The 19,143-nt window shown below is 44.7% G+C and overlaps 1 protein-coding gene across 1 annotated transcript in view; it reads right to left on the bottom strand.

Annotated features, from left to right (window-relative positions):
- Positions 1-15,753, bottom strand: part of LOC120935237 (zinc finger protein 850-like) — a gene marked incomplete at its 3' end in the record, with an annotated part of 55,253 nt that extends 39,500 nt beyond the window's left edge. The window contains exon 1 of the mRNA XM_040347403.1: positions 14,563-15,753. Within this exon, the coding sequence (XP_040203337.1) occupies positions 14,563-15,684 (1,122 nt within the window). The remainder of the gene's footprint in view (positions 1-14,562) is intronic.
- Positions 15,754-19,143: the final 3,390 nt, after the last annotated feature.

The following is a 19,143-nucleotide window of genomic DNA, read 5'->3' as shown; positions in this document are numbered from 1 at the left end:
AAAAAATAAAAGCCCGCACATGGAGAGGGGGGAGTGGCCTAAAGATGGCGGAGTAGAGGCAGGCTAGCTCCAGAGCTCCTCTAACCTCCATACCTCCCCGGGTTGTATGTGGATGTTGACACCCTATAATCCGAAAAATAACCTACCATAGCATTACAGGCGCACTCCGGCGGTGCGGTGACCCTGGAAGATTCGAGCGGCGCTCTGGGGATGAAGAAAGAGGGGAGAGCAGTGAAACCACGAGTGCAAGCTGAGATCCAGCAGTACTTTCCTCAGACCAGGGCAGCAGCGAATCGGATACGCTCGGCAGAGACACGTGACAACGCGGAAGCGCGAGCAGCAGCAGTAGCAGCGGTAGCGTCGGAGCTTGTCGATACGGAGGTCTGCATCGAAACTAGCACCAAACCCCCCCCGGCGGCAACGGTCAGTGAAGCGAGAGAAGGGAGAGCCTGGGAGACACCTTCTGAAAGGCAGAGTCGAGGTGAGATGGAGCCGATGCAAGGTCACCAGGACTCAGACCTGAAAGCATTGAAAGAGCTGCTATTAACCTTGCCGACGCGAGCAGACATACTGGCGCTTCCCACACGTGCAGAGATGGAAGCCCTAGTGACACGGATGGAGGAATCCCACCGGCGTGAGATGGAGAGTGTCCAGGCAGACATGAAACAACTGACAGATAAGTTGATACATGTAGAAACGGAGGGGGGTTTATTGGAAAAGCGCGTTGAGAAATTAGAACGAGCCCAACACTTACAAACTTTGCAAGTAGACCTCATACAATTAAAAATCGAAGAAATCGAGGACCGCAGTAGGCGCAAAAATTTGAGGTTTAGAGGGGTCCCCGAAACAGTGGGGAAAGAGGCGCTACTGCAGTGTATTGAAACAATATGCCATCAATTGCTGGGCACTTCTCTTGCCCATCCCTTGGAATTTGAACGGTTGCATAGAGCGTTGGGCCCCCCTTCATTAAATCCAAACAGACCAAGAGATGTTATTGGCTGTTTTGCGCAATTTTCATATAAAGAGCTTTTGAGCCGAAAGGCCTGGGAAGCTGGGGAAATAGTTCATGAGGGTTCCCGGATACTGATATTACCAGATCTCTCCCGAGCAACCCTACAAAGAAGGGCCATGTTGCGCTCAGTGCTGGAGAAGGTTAAACAAGCAGGAGGGTCCTATCGATGGGGATATCCCATAGCGGTGACTATTAAGAGGAATTCACAGACCTTCTTTTTACAACAGCCTATGGAACTGCCGGAGCTATTTAAATTTTTGGAAATGGAGGCTATTGTGGTCCCAAACTGGTTACAACATCTACCAAATCGGAACAGGGCGCCTGTAAACCCTACGAGGAAAGGGGGGGAGGTCCTGTAGTAACTTAGGGATCATTTTCATACATCAAGGATAGGTCCTGTGAGCCTGGGAGGAAAAATTATTTAAATCTAGTTGAGGGGTAGGCCACGGTCCCCCAGGTCCCCCCTGAAATTAGTAAAGAGGCTGTGGGTACCGCTGTTTGACCTTTCCCTTTTTGTCCCACCTTGGAACACCCCCGGGGGGCCTTCCCATGACACACGCTGGGCGAGGTGGGAGCACCCCCACCTCCCTTTTTTTTTGGCCTTTGATCTAGGGGCATACAGGTACCCCGTTGACCCTAGGGCGCCTGTTTCCTCTCCCTCCCCACCTCCCTCGCCCTCCCGACCTAGCCCCCAATGGGGGGGGTTTATAGGGGAAGTCACAATAATAGTCACAAATAATAAGCACGTTTGGAGTTATTCATCTTTGTAAGACTTTTGGTCAACATATTATTTTTTAATTTTGTATTTTTTTTTTTTTTTTATGTTCTCTTGTGTGTATTTGTTTTCACCTGGACACGTGAACGCGTGTCCCCTATACTGTTGTTCTTTGTTTTTATTTCCCCTCTTCAGGAATATTCAGAGACTGTGAATAGGATGGTGTGATAGATATATGATGAGGTCATCAAAATTATTCTTTGTGTTTGCAATGGGGGGAATACCTCAATGTGTGGATACAAGAGAGGGGATCTCTTCACCTGGGGTTGCGGTTAGGAATTTATGAACTTTAAAAAATGTTTGTATTTTCTTCGCCTCGCTCTCTCCTAGGATAGGGAGTGTGTGAGTGAACTCACAATATAATGAAGTACTGTGGGGAAACCACAGCATCACGAGAAGTAATCACAATATTATAAGGAATACACTTGGTGTTTGAAGGGGGGGGAGGGGTCTGGGGGGAGCAAGGGAGGCTGTAATCGATCCCTCTGCTTATAACCCAGGCCACCTCACCCCCCCCCTTTGGTTATTTTTTTTTTTTAGCACAATATTACGGGGGGGGGGGGGTCGGGGGTGGGGGGAGGTGTATCCAGGCGCCTGGGTCCACTGGGAGGCCCTTGACGAGTTGGTTCCCTCTTCCCCTTCCCGCCCGCATCTGCGGGTAGGGGGGAGGACGGGGGCGGAGGGCTGAGAGGGGTGGGATGAGATGCTGGGGATGAGGTGTTGGGGACGAGGAGAAGAATAAGGAAGTGGAGTGGGGATTTCAGGGAATTAGTAAAGGATGGGGAGGGGAGGGGAGATGGAGCAGACTGGAACAATTAGCAGTTCTATTTTTTTTTTGCTTTATCTATTTAATTTTGTATTTTTTAAACTACTCCGCCAGAATATGTCAACCCCTGATATAGGTTTTGCCCACGGACCATATAGGGGAGGGGGTCATAAGTGGGTAGTTTCTCTTGAGGAGACAGAGTTGGGGAGGGGAGAAGGGTGGGAAGTTGCAAGGGAGGGGGAACGTAGAGTAGGTTAGCAGGGGAGTCTCTCCCCCCCTTTTTTTTTTTTTTTCTCTCTCTCTCTCTCTCTCCCCTTTTGGCTCGTAGATGGAGGGAATTAAAATCACATCGTTGAATGCTAGGGGTCTCAACACCCCAGAGAAACGTAGGATGTTATTGGAAGAAATATGGCGATCAGAAACTGATATCACCTATATCCAGGAGACTCACTTCAGGATGGGAGGTCTTCCAGTGTTACAAAATAGGCATTACCCACTCTCCTATCATGCGGAAAACCAAGACGCAAAATCAAAGGGAGTGTCCATTCTGATATCCAATAGGATCCCCTGGATTTTTGAACACAGTCAGTATGACCCAAAAGGGAGATACCTGTTCTTAAAGGGGACAATAAGAGGAATTAAGGTTACCCTAGCTACAGTATATCTGCCGAATGCTCATCAAGACGTTTTCTTGAGGAAAGTCCTCAGGGAACTGATGTCCTTCTCGGAGGGTAAGCTAATACTGGGGGGGGATTTTAATATCCCCCTAAATCCAAAGATGGATTGTTCCAGGGGGACATCATCTGTCACAGATGGGATCAGACGTGGAGTCCTGAGTAGACTGTATGAGGTACAGTTGGTAGATGTGTGGAGGACGTTACACGGTGAGGAGAGGGACTACACTTTCTACTCCAATCCACACCAGTCCTATTCAAGGATAGATATGTTTATGGTGCCCCATTATCTGATCTCATCTGTTACAGAAGTATCTATAGGAAACATAACATGGTCTGACCATGCGCCGGTAAGTTTACGTATCCTGATATCAGGGGCAGATTTGGCTCAAGATAGAAGGTGGCGTCACAATGAAAGCCTATTGCAGAATGAAGAGGTGAGAGAGGATGTAGCCCGGGAAATCGTAGAATACTTTCAAATGAACGATATCCCGGGGAGCAACCCAGGGATGGTGTGGGAAGCCCACAAGGCAGTAATTAGGGGGGTCTTGATTAGACATGGAACAAAGATAAAAAAGAAAAGAGAGCAACAGGTCAAAAATTTACTAGCAAAAATCCAGAAACTAGAAACTCAACATAAAAAGATACATACCCCCGAAACAAGTAGGGAACTGAGTAATCTGAGGAGACAGATCACAGAACTTCTACGCTATAAGGCTAAAGCAATAATACAAAGGGGAAAAAAAAATAATTATGAATTCGGTGATAAGTGCAGTAAATTATTAGCGGGGAAATTGAAAGAGAAGAACCAATCAACGTTTATCCCACAAATTAAGGGGAAGTAAGGGCAATTAAAAAAAAACCCAAGGAAATAGCGGAGGAGTTTGGCAGATATTACTCTAAGCTGTATAATCTGTCCCAAACACCAGTAGCCCAATCAGAGATAGATGAATATCTCGCAACAATAGATCTGGCCAGATTAACACCAATTGCACAAGCAAGTTTAGATATCCCTATATCAGTTGAGGAATTGGAGGCAACGTTAAAATCTATGAAAGATGGGAAAGCTCCAGGCCCAGATGGTTACACAATTGGCTATTACAAAGAGTTTGTTGCGGCTCTGGGAAGCCGGATGGTAAAGGTCTTTAACGCGATGGGCCGTTCGGCTGCATTTCCTCCAGATGCTTTACTAGCACATATTACAGTGATCCCCAAAGAAGGGAAGGACCCGGCAGAGTGCAGCAGTTATAGGCCTATTTCGCTGCTAAACTCAGATTTAAAACTGTTCACAAAGATATTGGCGAGTAGGTTACAGGTGTGGCTGCCCGAGTTAATAGATATGGACCAGGTGGGATTTGTTCCTACCAGAGAAGCAAGAGATGGGACGATAAGGGCCCTCAACCTGGTGCAGGGAGCCATCGAGGGGGACATCCCTGCCGTGTTCCTAAATACTGATGCCGAGAAGGCTTTTGACAGAGTGAGTTGGAGATTCCTGTTCTCGGTGCTGCGGCACGTGGGCCTTGGGGAGAAGATGTTAAGCTGGATCGGAAGTGTATACGCAGACCCGCGTGCCGCGGTGAGAGTTAACGGGATATTCTCTACAACATTTCCAACTACAAATGGAACGCGGCAGGGATGTCCCCTGTCGCCATTACTCTTTGTGATATCTTTGGAACCTCTGCTAAACAAAATACGTCAAAATCCAGATATACAGGGTATTCAGATTGGGGAGAGTAAGCATAAGGTTATAGCATTTGCAGACGATTTGTTATTTGCAATATCAAAGCCACATGTTTCTCTCCCCATTCTGATTAAAGAAATTGCAAAATTTGGTGAACTGTCCAATTTAAAAATAAATCAGGGGAAATCCGAGGCAATGAGTGTGGCAATGGCCCCCCAGACGCAAACAGTTATACAACGGAATTTCAGATTTAAATGGAAGGCAGCGTTAAAGTTCTTGGGCACTTTAATTCCAGCAAGCACAAAAGAAATTTTTAAAATAAACTTTCCTCCTCTTCTTAGCTCAATTAGAAAACTCCTGGAGAAATGGCAACATGGCCTACATTCATGGTTTGGTAGAAATAATATTGTCAAGATGAGCATTTTACCAAAAATTACCTACCTGTTTCAGACTCTACCAATTAAAATACCTGGTGCCTTTCTCCGGCAATTAGATGCAACTTTGATGAAGTTTATTTGGGATGGGAAGAGGCCAAGGATTAAAAAAGAGGTGCTGAGGTTACCCAAGATATGTGGAGGGATGGCAGTACCGGATATAGCTAAATATTACCAAGCAGCACACTTGACGAGATTGATAGACTGGTGCAGAAATAAACAATACAAAAGGTGGGTAGAGGTAGAACAACAGATCTCCCCAATAGCTTTACGTAGGGCACCTTGGTGTTATAAATTACTACCAAGTAAGATGAAGAAACACCCTATAATCGGGCCAACATTGTCTATAGCAGCCAGAATATGTAAAAACCCGAAATATTCATCAAAATACTCTCCCCTATTCCCTATACTAGGGAATCCGGGATTTATACCTGGAACGGTAGGAGCAATATTTAACAAATTAAACGAAAGAGGCAGGACGCAAGTATCCCATTTTATGCAAACAGAGACGTGGCCCTCAACTGCAGATCTGATGAAGGTAGGGGGAAACTATGAGTTAAGTTTCTGGCAAGCATTACAAATCAGACATTTTTTAAGATCCCTGGGTCAACCGTCTGACTTTCGGCGACACTTAACAAAATTTGAAAAATATTGTGAGGAGGAAGAACCAATTCTGCGAGTGAGCTCAAAAATGTACAAAATGTTGAATGCCCCTCAGGAAGAATTTGAACTGCCGGGAATTATTAAATGGGAAAGAGACTTGGGGAGAAAGTTTACACAGACCCAACGAAGACATATAGTGTACTTAGCATTGAACACATCAATATCGACACGGGTGCAGGAATGCAATTATAAATTATTGTCGCAGTGGTACTACACTCCAGTAAGGTTGTATAAACTTTCTAATGAAAACTCGGAGTACTGCTGGAGATGTGGTACGGAGCGTGGTACGCTGTTGCATGTCTTTTGGGCCTGTGTAAAAGTGCAAGAATACTGGAGGGAAGTTAGGAGAATTGCGCAAAAACTTACGGAGTTTCAGATCCCGGAAGACCCAGCTTTTTTTCTACTTCATAGCTCCCAAATTCCAGTAGGGGAGTATAAAAGGTCGGTATTACGACACCTGATAAATACGGCTAGAATGGGAATAACCCTCCAGTGGAGAGACAGTAGACCACCCTCGGTTGCGAGATGGCTCAATAGGGTCAGAGAAACCGAAGCCATAGAGGAGTTAATCCTCTCATCCAGGAACAAAAGGGAACAGTATGTAGAAACATGGACAGGATGGAACCAATTTATAAACACGGAAGAAGGGATGAGAATATCGGAAGATTAATAGGAGTAGAGGGAGGCCTATTTAACCAGAAGTGAGCCAAGGGGATCGGAGGCTGAGATAAAAGGGGAGTAAGTATATGTAATGGCCAGAGGGGAGAGGGGGGAGAAACTGTTTGGAGGGGGTGGGGGGAGGGTTTTGGTTTGGGGGTTTTTTTTTTTGTTTTTTTTTTGTTTTTTTTTAGGGGGGGGGGGGGTAGGGTTAGGTGGGAATTATATAAGGGCATGGGATCAGAGAGGATTAAGGTGTATGAAGTTAATACATCTGACTATGGGAAGGAGATAAAGAGGTCAAAGGCCAGATGTTGGTTAGTACAAGAAGCAGGGCCAAGGAATGGTACGGTTAGGATTTGTGTGCAGTGTTATGTTGTTATATGTGGATTGAAGTGACATTGTGTATAGGATAATGCACCTTTGATTTAAACCTTTGTTATGTTAATCCTGTTCTGTGAACGTGATCTTAAAAAAAAAAAAGAAAGAATAAAAGAAGTAAATATGAAAAAATAAATAAAAATAAAAGCCCACAATCCCAATCGCGTTCTGCAATTCACCAATCAAAATCTATTCCAGATTCCCAAAGCCAAATACAAGTCCAAAGGAAATCGAAGATTTGCAGTCCAGAGACCTCGACTGTGGAACGCTCTACCAACCACCATCCGACTGGAGTTAGACCACTTGGCATTCAGGAGAAAGATTAAAACCCATCTCTTACCCATGGAATGGATACAGCGCCCAGAGGCGATTCAGTTCGCATGTGTTGCGCTATATAAGTTTTTCACTCACTCACTCAATCACATCATCCAGCATGCTACATAATTAGAGATGGGACAAACACCCCCTGTTACGGGTGGGCAAACAAAGAGCCTAACGAGCAAAAGTTATACCATAAATACCATTGCAGTCTATGGGAATTGAATTATTCATTTTGCTAGACCCCACTTGGCTGGCTTATGTTGATGGGGACAAGGGCCTCATCCCCACAACCCTGCCCGGTGGTTGTGGGGGTCTGCGGGCAGGGGGCTTATCGAAATCTGGAAGACCCCTTTAACAAAAGGGACCGCCAGATCCCGGCCCCTCCTGTGTGAAATGGTAATGGGGTACATTGTACCTCTACCATTTCGCCAAAAAAAGTGTAAAAAATGTAAAAAAAGACAATAGCCGGTTTTTGACCATTCCTTTATTAATGTCTTCTTTCCGCGCTTCTTCTTCCATCTTCTTCTTTTCTGCTTTCATTTGGGTTTCTTCCTCCATCTTCTTCCTCTGCTTCTTTCTTGGTCTTCTCGTCCGCATCTTGCACCGGCTTCTTCTTCCATCTTCTTCTCCTTTCTTCGGTCTTCGCGTCCGCATCTTGCTTCTTCTTCCCCGGATGATCCGCTTCCAATTGAAGTTCCCGCCGTGTGATGCTTCCGTTCTTCAGATAGTACTTTTATCACTGAAGACGCGGCATCATCCGGTGACCCCGCCCCCCTCTGATGCCACGGGGAAAGCCATAAGAAATTCCCCGTGTGGTACATGTGCGTCAGAGGGGGCGGGGTCACAGGAGCATCACACAGCGGGAACTTCAATTGGAAGCGGATCGTCCGCGGAAGAAGAAGCCGTGCAAGATGCGGACAATCCGCTTGCAATTGAAGTTCCCGCTGTGTGATGCTCCTGTGACCCCGCCCCCCTCTGACGCACATGTACCACAAGGGGACTTTTTTATGACTTTCCCTGTGGCGTCAGAGGGGGCGGGGTCACAGGAGCGTCACACAGCGGGAACTTTAATTGGAAGCGGATCGTCCGGGGAAGAAGAAGCCGTGCAAGATGCGGACGAGAAGGCCGAAGGAAGAAGAAGATGGGGCAGAATGCGGACGAGAAGACCCAAGAAAGAAGCAGAGGAAGAAGAAGATGGAGGAAGAAACCCGAATGAAAGCAGAAAAGAAGAAGATGGAAGAAGAAGCGCGGAAAGAAGACATTAATAAAGGAATTGTCAAAAACCGGCTATTGTCTTTTTTTTACATTTTTGACACTTTTTTTGGTGAAATGGTAGAGGTACAATGTACCCCATTACCATTTCACCCAGGGGGGGCGGGATCTGAGGTCCCCTTTGTTAAAGGGGTCTTTCAGATTCCGAAAAGCATTGATACATGTCCCCTGGGGCAGGACTCAGGTCCCCAAACACTTTTTAGGACAAAAACTGGCATATTAACCTTTAACCACTTCTCTACTTTTTTTTTGCTAGAAAATTACTTAAAACCCCCAAACATTATATATTTTTTTTCTAACACCCTACAGAATAAAATGGCAATCATTGCAATACTTTTTGTCACACCATATTTGCGCAGCGGTCTTACAAGCGCACTTTTTTTGAAAAAAAAAATCACTTTTTTTAATTAAAAAATAAGACAGCAATAAATTTGGCCCAATTTTTTTATATATTGTGAAAGATAATGTTATGCTGAGTAAAATGATACCCAACATGTCACGCTTAAAAATTGCGCCCGCTCGTGGCATGGCGTCAAACTTTTACCCTTAAAAATCTCAATAGGCGACGTTTAAAAAATTCTATAGGTTGCATTTTTTGAGCTACAGAGGGGGTCTATAATTATTGCTCTCGCTCTAACGATCGCGGCGATACCTCACTTGTGTGGTTTGAATACTGTTTTCATATGCGGACGCTACTCACGTATGCGTTTGCTTCTGCGCGCAAGCTCGTCGGGACAGGGCGCTTTAAAAAAAATAAAAATGTTTTCTTATTTATTTTTATTTATTTTATTATTTTTTACACTGGAAAAAAAAATTGATCACTTTTATTCCTATTACAAGGAATGTAAACATCCCTTGTAATAGAAAAAAGCATGACAGGTCCTCTTAAATATGAGATCTGGGGTCAAAAATACCTCAGATCTCATATTTAGACTTGAATGCAAAAAAAAAATTAAATTAAAATGTTGTCATTTGAAAAAATTACAACAAAAAAATGTCTCTTTTAGACGCTGGGCGGGACTAACGTTTTGACGTCACTTCCGCCCAGCAATGCTATGGGGACGGGTGGGGGCCATCTTGCCCTCACTCGTATCCCCACACAGCAAGCTGAAGCACTCAATCGCCTCCGCCGCTACCGACGGCTCCGGTAAGCGGCGGAGGGCGCAGGAGCCCCCTCCCGCCGCCGATAACAGTGATCTTTCGGCGAATCCGCCACGGAGACCACCGTTATCTTTTACAGGACCGCTCACACTAAAGATGGATATTTCGGTTGTGGCAGCAGCTGCTGCCGTTACCGAGATATCCATCTTTAAAGTGCCGCCGCATCTAGTCGTAAGGCGGTCGGGAAGTGGTTACAATTAACACTTTTGAATTCTCCCATAGACTTCTAAAGGGAGTTCAGCGGCGGCTTTACATATTGCATTGCGCCGGATGCTGCGCTGGTTCATGCACCTAATTAAGGATTGATCCGGCGCAGTAATTGAGCCATGAACCAGCGCAGCACATTGTTAATAGTAAATCAGCCCCATAGATATACTGTGAAGACATTTAAAAGGAACATTTTTTTAAATAGACAATACCACAGGAATTGTGAATAAGACCTTTGGTTTCAAGACAATACTATGGACTCATATCTCCTTTATCTATACACAGTCTGTGCGAGTCTGTACTAATCCCCCCTTATCTACAGATGTCAAACCTTCAAATTTATGGTCTGGGATAAAGATACAGAAAAACAATGCCTTCTTGTAAGACAGAAAACCACTGTAGAGATACTTGTGCACAACGGAAACATTTGTTTAGTTTAGTTTTTTTTCTGACCTGTTGATTCGTAATCATTCGTAACTTTACTAAACTGGATTTTTCATGTTCCGTCTAATTCGTATTTTCGCAAATGTAATTTTTTGTTGAATCGGAATGATTCGTATGAATGTAAGCCTTATTTTTAGTTGATTTATAATTCGTATTTTCGGTAGAGTACATTGTTTTTCGTTGATTCGTAACTTTTGTTTGGTTTGTTGATTTGTAATTTTCCGTGTCTCTCTCACAATGGCGCTGCCTAACGTGCTTCGAATGGATTTGTACTTTTCTAAATACATTGCAGTTATTTGTAACGATTTGAAATCTCGTATTTTACTTTAGTTTTTGACATGCGGCTATAGCCCCCTGCCCCTTTCACCAGTTTGGGAGGAAGTTCAGCACGGTGAGGGAGGAGCAGAGCAGAGAGTGTTATTGTTGGATGTGTGGTTGGGATCACAACAAGTCGACTTGCTGTTGAATTAGGCCGCAATAACGCAACAACGAATTATGCCAAAGGCATTCGAGCATTCGCTATTTGCGATATCATTTATTTTGGATTCGGTTTTATTCGTAATTGCTTTGTTTGGAAATTCTAATGCTTCCGAACCTCCGAAAGTTGCTAAATTCGTCCGAATTTCGTTTGTTACGAAACAAATTGCACAAGCCTAGAGATAGTAAATTTGATTTTAACCTCTTAAAGCGGTAGTTCACCCCCCCCCGACACGATTTTACCATCGAGACAGGCATTGTAGCGCGAGCTACAGTATGCCTGTCCCGATTTTTTTAACCCCGGACTCACCTTGTAATCGGAGATCGTATTTTTCGGCTCCCGCGGTGAATGGGCGTGCCTATGGAGAGGGAGGATGATTGACGGCCGGCCCTGGCACGTCACTCTCCCCGAAGACAGCCGGAGTAGGTCTCGGCTCTTCACGGCGCCTGCGCACAGGCTATGCGCACGCGTTGTGAAGACCAAGCCTATTTCGGCTATTTCCGGAGAAGCGTGACGCGCCAGAGCCGGCCGTCAATCATCCTCCGTCTCCATAGGCACGCCCATTCCCCGGTATCTTCGATCTACGCGTACAAGGTGAGTACGGGGGTAAAAAATTCGGGACAGGCATACTGTAGCTCGCGCTACAATGCCTGATTTTATGGTAAAATAAAAATTTTTTTTTTTTTTTTTCGTCGATAGGGTGAACCCCCGCTTTAAAGAGAAAATAAGAACCAAAATGGCTTTAGTATTGTTCATAGCATATCATGAGCTATGAGCTAATTTAAACTGGACTCCCTCTGTTTATAATGTATATGAATAGAAAAAATATACAATATGCGCCATTATATGTATTCTTTTAACCCCAAATGTTCTGACAATATGTTCTGAGAAGAAGGACCCCCACAGAGTCTCCGCACCGTCACCAACCGTGACGCGTACTTGACACCTCCTCTCCCGATGCGGATACCGCGCTGCCGTGAACGAGGAGTTCCCATGTCAATTCAAAACCCTCTGCACAGCACTCCCACTCAGGGTCTCCCTCTCTCCGAGACCAGATGACACATTTACACAAAACCGGGCAGCAGATACTTAGGTACAGGTTTGATACAAATTAGACCCCGGGCAAGCAATTACCTGTCTCTGGTGACCGCCGGCAGCCACATCAGACACAGAGATAGACCAACAACGGTGATGGGTCATGTACTGGTAAGGTACTAAAAGGTATGTCTTACTGTACTCTGGAGGTAATCAGTCTCCAGCCCGTCCGCGTTGGTCCACCTCAGCTCCTTCGTGATCAGCTGTCCGTTGGTTCACAACCTGGGGCCCCACGTTGGGGCACCAGCTGATATGGATCAGACTAATCGTCTGGTGAGTATCTCCCACCGTCATGATTAGGCATATATGATGTAGTGCATGCACAAGAAAGGGACCACACTGAGACTGTGCTCAAATTTAAGATGCTCTCTTTATTGGTTCCCGGATACATGGGGGGGTTTTATAGGTGAGCGACTAATGCTGTAAGCAAATGTATCATTAGCATAATGTTATCTAGATACTCGTAGCTTTTGATTGGTTGTGTCCATGTAAGGTGAACTTCCTCCAGGATCTGAGCGTCATCAGATAGGGTGTAGTCCTGGGCAGAGGCGCCATCTTTTAGTTACATTCTTCACTCGATGGGAGGGGTAGCTACTAGCGGCCATTTTGAGCAAGGAATATAAAAGCAGTTTATATACAGGAAAAATATATGCTTTATAGTATAGAAAAGATGCATAGAAAATGGGCATTTTACCTAATCCATCACAGTATTATCACTGATCTCTGTATTGGTGTTATTGGTGATGTCAGTTCTTAGTCGGTGTCATTAGTACAGTGACAGTGCCTAGTATTATCACTGATCTCTGTATTGGTGTCACTGGTGATGTCAGTGAGTGTCAGTCCCCCCCCCCCCCCCCCCCCCAGCTCCAGTTAGTGTCAGATTGCCTGTCACACTTTGGCAGTCCCATTAGAAGTCACTGATCACCACCATTAGTAAAATAAACACAAATTCCAATATATTCCATAGTTTGTAGACATTATAACTTTCACACAAACCAGTCAATATACACTTATTGGGATTTTTTTTTTACCAGACATGGAGCAGAATATATTTTGGCCAAAATGTATGAAGAAATTCGATTTTTTTATTTTTCTGTTGGATGTTTTATAGCGGAAAGTAAAAATATTGTTTTTGTTTTAAAATTTGTTTTTTTTTGTTTATATAATAAAAAATAAAAGAATGCAGAGGTGATCAAAAAACACCAAATTAATCTTTATTGGTGTGAAACAATAATATAAATGCCATTTGTGTACAGCCTCACATGACTGAGCAAGGTAAAGTAGCGCAGTGTTAAATAGCAAACAATGGCCTGGGCTGGTCATGAAGGGAGGGGAATAAAACCTTCCCAAGGCTGAACTGGGTAAAGAATATATAAGTCCAACATTTCCTCTTCCTGATATGTGTCTGCTGTCCCATGTACTGGTATGAAGAATTCTCCTTTTCTCTTTGTATTTCTTCCTTTGTGTGTCCATCCCTGGTGATCCTGCCACTCCCTTTACTTCCCGGTTAAGAACTGACCACACTAGGCAGGAGAGCACAACATGGTCAGTTTGCTGGTTGTGCTGAGCTTGGAAGGCAACCTGCTCTCCTCCAATGATCAGACTTGTGCTTACAACCTCCCCCCCTGCACAGCCATTCACTGGGAAGACCGGTGTGTTGCTGTTTCTCCTATCCCAACTCTTATGCAGCTGAGAACAGAGGGAATGTGATCACTTATAAAAAAGGGGAGAAAAGTACTTCTAATATATTTTATATCTATACACAAATGTTTTGCCTTTCATTTCTATTATAAACTGCATGGGTTGTATTAGAAGGTGAGGCTTCCATACACTTTACCTTCTATCCCCCAATATCTGCTGTACTGATATGAGTATGATCTCAGGTATTAGTATGAAATCATGTCTGACAGAGCAAACTGAGGGCTCTACTTATAGGAAATTCATTCAGCTCTTACACATATTGCTAGAATGTAACACAGTGATTTCCTATGATTGTCAGCTCCATCTAGTGGCCATAAAATGGTATTTTTCATTAAATACCTCAATCAGTAAAAATAGCACACTAACGCTTTATGGCCACTAGATGGAGCCAAGGAAATCAGAGTATGAAATAAAATACATCCAATATTCATCATGGCCGCTCACATTCATTCAACTATTTTTATTTTAAACAGACCTCTAAGTGTTTGTGAAATCTTCCACCCCAAAATGTACTCAGCCAATGAGAGGGAATGACTCCATTTTTATTTTTCTACTGTTATTAATGGCCAACACGGTACAACACTTCATCCATGTCTTTGGTGATCTCTGATCTCCTTATGAACTGTTTGTTACATGATGATCAGCCATGGAGTATATCTGAGGTGTATATTAGGGTGTGCTTCTTCCCCACATGAGAGCTGTGATGTCCAGCAACATTCATATACAAGACATTTCCCACACTCACTAATACACCTCAAGGGTTGTGTGGGATCCCTGATGTACAGGAAGACAGGACTTCAGTGAGGAACAATTCCCTCACTCAGGACAGGAATACAGCTTCTCCCCCGTGTGAGATCTCTGATGTCTGTAAAGACTGGACTTCTGTGTAAAACATTTCCCGCACTCAGGACAGCAATACGGCTTCTCCCCCGTGTGAGATCTCTGATGTGTGGAAAGATGGGACATATCTGAAAAAAATTTCCCGCACTCAGGACAGGAATACGGCTTCTCCCCCGGGTGAGATCTCTGATGTGTGGAAAGACTGGGCTTGGTTGAAAAACATTTCCCACACTCAGGACAGGAATACGGCTTCTCCCCCATGTGAGATCTCTGATGTGTGTAAAGATAGGACTTCTGTGCAAAACATTTCCCACACTCAGGGCAAGAATACGGCTTCTCCCCTGTGTGAGATCTCTGATGTGTGGAAAGATTGGACGACTGTGAAAAACATTTCCCGCACTCCGGACAGGAATATGGCTTCTCCCCCGTGTGATATCTCTGATGTGTGACAAGCTCTGATTTTAGTCCAAAACATTTCCCACACTCAGGACAGGAATACGGCTTCTCCCCCGTGTGAGATCTCTGATGTCTGTAAAGATGGGACTTCTCTGAAAAACATTTCCCGCACTCAGGACAGGAATGCGGCTTCTCCCCCGTGTGAGATCTCTGATGTTTGTAAAGACTGGACTTCTGTGAAAAACATTTCCCGCACTCAGGACAAAAATACGGCTTCTCCCCTGTGTGACATCTCTGATGTGTGTAAATACTGTACTTATTTGAAAAACATTTCCCACACTCAGGACAGGAATATGGCTTCTCCCCCGTGTGAGATCTCTGATGTTTGGAAAGATCGGACTTCTGTGAAAAACATTTCCCACATTCAGCACAGGAATACGGCTTCTCCCCAGTGTGAGATCTCTGATGTTTGTAAAGATTGGACTTCTGTGAAAAACATTTCCCACACTCAGGACAGGAATACGGCATCTCCCTCGTGTGAGATCTCTGATGTCTGGAAAGATGTGACTTATGTGAAAAACATTTCCCGCACTCAGGACAGGTATACGGCTTCTCCCCTGTATGAGATCTTTTATGCACATTAAGATGGGCTTTAGAAGGGAAACACTTCCCGCACTCAGTACAGGAAAGTCTCTTATTTGTTGGATGGAAAGCACCATCCCACATAGTCTGAGGTTCCTCAGGATTAGAGGAATACGATGGTCCGGCACCGTCCCGCACAGTCTGAGGTTCCTGAGGATAAGAGGAATATGATGGTCCATCTACACTGTTTGGTGCCGGATGGACATTTGAGGTAGTTGGGTTTTCTCCTGGACTATACTGTGTGATGTCCTCATCTTCTACTTTACAGTCTGGAGACAAAGTGAGACAATCCTCTGAGGTTTTCCTCTTCTCCCGTCCATCTACTAAAATAGAAATAAAAATATTATTACTAGACATGAGCAGATTGGTTCCCCTAAACCAGGACTCCGCCCACATCAGGCAGCTTTGTCTCTGAGGATCTTACAATTCCCCCCTCAAGGTAACTAGTAAATGGCTCCTCTGATCTCCTACCAGATCATTTCTTTATTCATGGACCTTAGTCAGAGAGTGTGTAGTGGATGTGATAAAAATAGTCAAACTAAGATAATGAAATGCCTATTTCAATGCACAAACACATGCTTTATATCACATATGATCATATATATATATATATATATATATATATATATATATATATATATATAACGTATGCAAATAGGTTATTGATTGCTATAGGAATAATCACATATAATCGTAATGCATAATTTACCCCTTTGCTAATATAATGTTGTATTTCAGAGATGCATCACATGGTTTATCAGAACAGGAACTCAGTCTGCAAAAAACAACTATTTTAGGACAGCGAAAAGTCCCTAAGAACCACAGAACCAGACAGATGCCAGACGCCAGGACGTCACAAGAATAATATTACATATTAATGAGAATGTTGAATATTAATGAATATTAATGAGCATGATCGTGTGTTCGGTCATGCGCTCTTGAATGCACTTGTAATCCATATAAAAACACACGGCTTGCAATAAAAAAGCACAAGTAACGGTCTTCACCCTGAGACACAAGTCTGAGTGTAGATTATTTACTTTAGTTCGTTAGTTTGTACAAACGCTTCTTATCTAATTTGGCTCAGGAAGCAGATATCAGACACTCCGTGCATTTGGCTCGGGTCCAAGACAATTGACGCCCATCGTGGGCCTTCGGGCTTCCTGATTCGGGCCAAGCCGATCGAGAGGGGACTGGGACGGAGACCAATGCGGACGGGTGCAGAGACTGATCACCTCTGAGAACGGTAAGACACTTTTAATTTTGTCTACTGTTCATCCCGCCCGTGGTTGGTTAGTTCCTGTTCCCGTGTCGGCTTGCCCTCGATCAGCAAAGCAGGCAGATAATATAGCTTGCCCGAGGGTCATTTATAGGAACCTGCATTGGTATCTGCAGCCTGTATTTTGTTTCCTGTTGTTTTTGTTTTGTTCTGTCAAGCTTGTGACGGCTGTTGGGAATAAGGGGATTAATTATATAATCACGGATGAGAATTGACGTGGTCAAACTCCTCCTGGGGGAATAAATAATTGTGCTGTGAAGCACGGGATGACCAGGAGGGGGCGTCAGGAGAACGCATAGTTGCGTGGGGATCCCGTGAGGACTAATAATCCTATATTTCACTGCGGTTGTCACATATCTTGGTGTTTTGTTATATGTGCTGGCCTCTGATGTTTGGATGAGACAGGCAGAAAGGAATAGAGTCACAGATGCGATAACTGGCTGTGATAACGTGGTCAAACTTCTCTCAGGGTTGTTGTAAGGTATACCTGAGAAGGTGCGCACAGCTCAGGGTATCAGGTACTACTGCACAGGTGTGCACAAAGGTGTGCAGGGAAAATCCTGTGACGTTGTTCTGAGGTCTCATCTTTTAATCACATGAGCCAGGGATGTCATGTCCTGAATGTGTCTGTGGGCTACTGTTAGGAATTCATTCAGAGGGTTGGGGGTTGGTGAAAGTGATAACCCCAGGATACAGGGAAGAAATTCTTGGCCTGAAACCTTTGTTGGTAGATTTTCCAGATGTGTTGGTGTTCAGATTAAACGTGCACTACCCAGTCAGAATTGTAGTCGGGGCATCATTACCAGCAATAGAAGGTGAAGCTAGAGAGAGGGGATACTTACCTATTAGGTGCCCACTCCAGCCAGAACAGCCAGAAAAGTGTGAGGAGGGTGAAAAGGACAGAATCAGAAGTTTGGGTTTGCCTCTGGGACACGTAAATGACATTTAAAGGAACGCACTGTATTTAACTGCTGTATTGTTTAAGCTCGTCTGTCTGCAGCAGGCTGACACTTTCGATTTAAAAAAAAAAGGAGAAAGTGTACTTTTAAAAAAGAGGAAGTGACAGCGCAGAAAGATCTCAAAAGAGCACGCAGCCAAAACTTCAAACTTGTGTCCTAGACAGCCTTGTAATACAAAATCCAGAGATCTGAACGTGTATCCCTCCATTAAATAGCAATGGGACAGAAGTTAGAAAAGCCGAGGGAAGGCAGCTTAGCTTACAGCTTGGTTTTAGAGAGGGAGGGAAAAACAGCAGTTAAGAGGATAAATGAACTTGCAAAAGTATGTGACATCAACATGCACATGGGTGGGAGGTTGCAGGCAGAAGAATGGCGGGTGTTGTTAAAACGGAAAAAAGGTCTATTGTCTGATCATGGCTTATTAGCTACAGCTGAAGCCTGGTACAGAGTATCGCAAGCTGTCCAAGTAGAGGGGTGGTCAGAGCAAGAGACAAACCAACATGGATATATTGTATATGTGTATCATAAACCAGAATGTACATTTGAGTCTGGACGGCCACCACCCTATAATGGCGTCCGAGCACAGGACAGGAAACCCTGCCCCTCAGCAACCGCCCCCTCACTTGATCCTCCCACCAGACACCGTCCCAAGGTACCACCTCCTTCAGCACCCATGGCACCTCCCAAGGGCAGTGGCCATCTTGCAACACCCAACACTGGTGACACAGGAAGACTCCCTATGACTGCTTCCTGTGACGGCCATATTGGTACACCCATACCTATATGCCCAGTGTTAGATCAGACCGGAGCATATTACAAGGAAGGTGTTAACCCATTAATGATGTTAGAAGATGATGAGGATGAGGCAGAGGAAAGCATTGATAGTCACTGCCACTCACCTGAGCACCAAGAAGTGTCAGTGACCAAGGGGGGCGTCGCTCCAACTGGTACCACTCCCAGTTCAGCCAGTCATGAAGACCAGGGCCCAGCTCAGATTATAGTGTCTGGAGGCCTGTCGGATGTGAACACCAGGACAACTACACTTCCATACCAGGGCCATGAACCAGTACATCCCCCCCTTCAGTCACCTCACAGGGCGCTGCATGAATTCTGTATGGAATCTGACCGAGTGACATCCTCACATCTCCATCCCACTTCCACAGCAGCACGGCCTACATCCGCAGGCCTGTGGGGAGCAGCGCAAACAACCAGGGTTGGTGCTAGGTTCTCACTCCCATTGTATTCCCCTCCTCATTCACAACCGTTCTCTGAGGACACGGCGAATGTCTCAGGAGGACCCACAGG

This window comes from Rana temporaria, chromosome 4 (assembly GCF_905171775.1).
Source record: "Rana temporaria chromosome 4, aRanTem1.1, whole genome shotgun sequence".
In the NCBI taxonomy this organism is placed as follows: Eukaryota; Metazoa; Chordata; class Amphibia; order Anura; family Ranidae; genus Rana; species Rana temporaria.
This window is presented reverse-complemented; position numbering and strand designations above follow the sequence as displayed.